General features: G+C 37.8%; 1 protein-coding gene and 1 non-coding gene across 2 annotated transcripts; one reads left to right on the top strand and one right to left on the bottom strand.

Annotated features, from left to right (window-relative positions):
• Nucleotides 1-687: 687 nt before the first annotated feature.
• On the bottom strand, nucleotides 688-2,588 carry LOC18444114 (Adenine nucleotide alpha hydrolases-like superfamily protein). The gene is made up of 2 exons (XM_006854292.4): nucleotides 1,825-2,588; nucleotides 688-1,021 (listed from the first exon to the last, which is right to left on the bottom strand). The coding sequence occupies exons 1-2, from the start codon at nucleotides 2,331-2,333 to the stop codon at nucleotides 862-864; spliced, it is 669 nt and encodes a 222-aa protein (XP_006854354.2). The 5' UTR covers nucleotides 2,334-2,588; the 3' UTR covers nucleotides 688-861.
• On the top strand, nucleotides 1,046-1,151 carry LOC148781233 (U6 spliceosomal RNA). The gene has a single exon (XR_016060047.1). It is a non-coding gene; the product is annotated as a U6 spliceosomal RNA (small nuclear RNA).
• Nucleotides 2,589-4,363: the final 1,775 nt, after the last annotated feature.

Genomic DNA, 4,363 nt, shown 5'->3' with positions numbered 1-4,363 from the left:
CGTAAATGAATCGGAGAGAGAGAGAGAGAGAAGGGGGGGGAAGGTGGGACTAAACACTCGTAAAAAAGGTGCGAGAGATGTATAAGTAGGAGTCCTTTGTGCATATCATGGTGTTTCGCCTTGAGCTCAAAATTTTTTAAGCTCGTAAGTGGCAACATTCACTATAAATGTCAATTTTTTTGAAAAATAACCATTTTTATGGTAATTTGTATGCTATTCTTCCAATTTCATTGACCATTTTAATGATATTTTCTCACAAATAAGCTAGATGGTTAAATCAGCTAATACAAAAAAAGTAGCTATTAGGCAAATCCACAATTATTTTATCAAAAGATCCCTAAATGGCACCAGTTCTAGAATCTAGAACTATTAGTAGATGATATTTTGTTTCTTTTACTTGACTTAAATTACCCAAGTATTGTGGTTGTTCTGAGTTCAAATTCAGAACATATTGTTTTCATTAAGATAACGAGTTATTTGGTAGAAGTCGTCAGGGTGGTGGGTGCCGCAGCGCATTGTTCCATTTTCAGCAAGATTTAACAATAATAGAGTTGTTTTTCATTAAAAAATATTGTCCTATGCTTGAAACTTGAAATAAGGAAGGGCATGTACGCCTTTATCCACTGAGATTAGTGTTTTCAATTTGAAAATGGAAAAAAAATTTCTTCTATCCTAAGAATCTTCAGATGGCACTCAATGTTAATCTATGTTCCCATAGAGTGACCGTGTCTAGCATTGATACGAAGTACAAACATGGCTTACAAGAATATTCTTGAGTGACGGAGAGAGATCAAGTGCTACATGAAAGCCAAAAGTTCTTGAGGATTTAAAAAGAGAGAGAGAGAGAGAGAGAGGTTTTAGCTAGGCAAGAAGCCAAAAGTTCTTGTGGTTCTTGGTGCTGAGGAGATAGCCTGCATTTTGGCCCTTCTTTTGGACCCCAACACAGAGGCATTTGCTATTCTCAATGCAGTACTCAGCTGTATCCATTCCCCTGTTGGGGAGGCCATTACTTAACCGACATCTACAACCACAACAAAAAACAACATCAAACAACGGCATAAATCACGATAAAATTGGAATGATACAGATAAGATTAGTATGGCCCCTGCGCAAGGATGACACGCACAAATTGAGAAGGGAAAGAAGACTAGTAAGGCTCGCAAGTTTCATTCATACGTAACTTTGTCAAAATATACAACTTTGTCAAAAGGAAACAATGTCAAAAGGCTAATCCAGAAAGGAAGATCTACGAATAAATATACAAAGCATATTATGAGGGAAAGCATATTATGAGGGGATTGTATAAAATAGACCATAAAAGGTGGTTACAATTACTTACAACCATCCCATGTGAAATTTGATAGTTTGGGTTTATCATAATGTTGGAAAAAATTTCTTTAGAAGTTTGAGCTTGGTCAGTAGAATAAATTTAATGTCAAGATTAAGAGTGATTACCTTCTACTAGATGTAAACGGTCACATTCTGTACTTTTCCTATTATAACAGCCATGGATAAAGCTTAATTTGGGCTCACAACTGGGGGGCACGGTTCCATATAGGGCCAGTGTAGCCCTGCCTGGCCTCGATTGGGCTGAAGTTGCCCTAGCACGAGCCTAGGCCGCCCAGCCCATTGCCAGTCTTAAACTCAGCAATGGAGAAAGTATGCCTAAGCCGCCCAGCCCATTGCCAGTCTTAAACTCAACAATGGAGAAAGTATGCCATGACTTGCAAGAGTGGAATGTGCAAGGTTATGGAAAAAGAAAAAAGAGAAATGAAAGAAACTTGTCCATCCCTATTAAGGGGCAGACAGGAGAGAGACACCCACCCAAGCAAGCTCTGTGAGAAATTACGTTTCTGCCCCACGACAAGGAGGTCGATTGACCTCTCGTTGGTCTCCGCCAGCACGGTCGCGGCCTTGTCCTTGCCTCGCATCTCCACCACCTCAGCCTCGACCAAATTCTTCGTGTGCTTGGCTTCGCATGCTGCCCTCATCGCCACCAAGAACTCCGGGGCGGCGGGTGGTGCATTTCTCACAAATGTCGAAGTGAAGGCCTGGAGCCACGAGGGGCTCGGGGGCACGACATGGAGGAGGAGGAGTCGGTCATGCTTGAGGAGGGCATGAGACATGGTCCAATCGAGGGCACCAGCCGATTCCCTCGTGGGGTCCGCAACCAGCATTACCTGTCGAGGCCTTACATTCTCACTTTCTCCCTCCTCTCCTCCTCCATCTCTCTCCTCTCCTCCTCCATCTCTATCCTCTTCTCTTTCTCCTCTCTCCCCCTCCCCATCCTCTTTCATCCTATGGCCAACAATGTCTCTTCTAGTGGAGGCCATAGCCTCCTCCTATAAAGGCTCATCTTGTTTTTGATCGGATCTTCCTTAATTTATCTTTGTTCGATTAGTTTTACTTATCAACCATATTTCAGTTGCCCAACAAAATATATGTAACCATTTGATCATGATTTATATCTTCTCTTTTTATTTCTATTATTTGAACATAATTTTTCCATTTCTTGTTTTTTCATTTTCCTAGTAGCTTTTTCCCCTGAGCTTTTGCCTTTTTTAGCTGTTTCGTTACTGCTGAAAGGGTAAAATAATGACCATCCATTTACTTGTTCATTTATCTTCTATATTAACTTTTCTTTATTTATCTTCCTCTATTTTAAGGAGGGAGGTTCTTCACAAAGCCTATTTATGTCCCTAGCCATCTCACACATTCTGATCCTGGCTTAATCGTTACCTTTAACTGCGGTGGGCTGTTTTTGATCTCAGGTCCACAAAATCTTGGGTCTTTGACTCTAATATACAGCTTAGAAAAATGGCCGTCTCATTATTCTTTCACTCTCTAATGTAATTGAACGATGCATCAGAAAATCATGTCAGAAGATTAATTTTCACTGTCGAATGTAATTTGATGGTGGAGATTGCATCGAAAAATCATAATAAGAAATTCATTTTTATTGTCATATGGAATTGGATAGTGAAGATTGCATCAAAAAATTGAAAGAGGTGGTTTTTGAGTTGTCTAAGGGGATTTGAGGTGTGATCTAAATTGTCCATTATAGAGACCTTGCATTCTATAACACATTTGAGCCCAAATGCACCAAACACTATAAAATAAATATTGAAAGTACATACACTCAGGACTATGCATGCAAAAGCTTATAGTAAGAATTTTATGATAGTTCAACTGTCTACAAAAAAATAAAAATAAATTTGCAACATGTAATTTAAGTGGTTCCTCCTATTTTTTTTGTTTTATTTTTTAAAGAAAGGGTTTTTAAAACTTCATATCGGACTCGACTATACTACCACTAAGGCCCAGCCCATTCAAGAAAGGGAAATTGTTTTATGTGGGCTAGACCCCATTTCTACACTATGTGGTTTGGAGGTATAAAGCATCCATATTAAAGATGGATGCAAATAGGTGGTCCATCTAAAAACAGTTGTAACTAACGGTACAAATGTCTTTTTAGTATAATTATTATTTTTAGTTTTCAATTTTATGTTTTTTCATATTCATGATCTACATGTTAAAGATTATAAATTCTCTAAAAATTAAGACCAAATTATATTTAAAAAATATATTTATTGCCAAGCCCGCATTTCTACAATATGCGGGCTAGCCTTATAGAAACCATGTCTTTCAAAAAAAGGATGAATACGATGATGAATTATTAGCTAAGTCCCCCGTTTTCCCTCGAAAGAAGTGTAATTCATTGCCTTTGTAGTTGTGAACGAACGGTGGATATTGCATGCGGTGTAGTGCATTGTTTACCTCTAAAAACATGGCATGTTGAATAGAGGTGGCAATGGACGCTTACCCGACAGGTAGACCTAACGGGTGACCCAACCCGGTTTGGGTATAAGTCCAAAACTTAGACTTGACGGGTTGGGTCTGGGTTCGGGTTCAAATCTTGTACCTAAATACTATTCGAGTTCGGGTCTGGGTTCATGTAGCGCCGACTTGGACCTAACTAGAATTGTGTTGATATTTAAATAATAATTAATATATAATACTAAAATGATATTTAAATAATATAACGATATATTTTGGGGTAGTGAGTTCATACAACAGTTGTATAGTAATATGATGCAACAATCTTCAAAAATCATGTTGAGGCCATTTGTTTGATCCAAATTTTGAAATATATACTATTTTCATTCTAATGAACAATCATAAAAAAGAAAAATTTAAAAACACAATTTAAGAAGTATTTTTTAGCCTAATGATAGGCCGTCCATTTGATAAGATGCTTAGATCTAGGCCTTAGAAGGGTTTTTTCTTTTTCAATTTTTTTTAGATGGCTTTATTATCATTAAATGAATAAATATTTTTGAGTTTGTAAAGGCTAAGATCTTGA

This window comes from Amborella trichopoda, chromosome 7 (genome assembly GCF_054954075.1).
Source record: "Amborella trichopoda isolate Santa Cruz 75 chromosome 7, AtrichopodaSantaCruz75HAP2 v2.0, whole genome shotgun sequence".
Taxonomy (NCBI): Eukaryota; Viridiplantae; Streptophyta; class Magnoliopsida; order Amborellales; family Amborellaceae; genus Amborella; species Amborella trichopoda.
This window is presented reverse-complemented; position numbering and strand designations above follow the sequence as displayed.

Bases quoted from the DNA above. Each gene is read 5' to 3' on its own strand.
- LOC18444114 (XM_006854292.4), bottom strand. From the start codon at position 2,333: ATGGCCTCCACTAGAAGAGACATTGTTGGCCATAGGATGAAAGAGGAT. The intron at 1,022-1,824 runs GTGGGTGTCTCT...TTGTGGTTGTAG, and splicing joins TTCTCACAGAGCTTGCTTGG to ATGTCGGTTAAGTAATGGCC.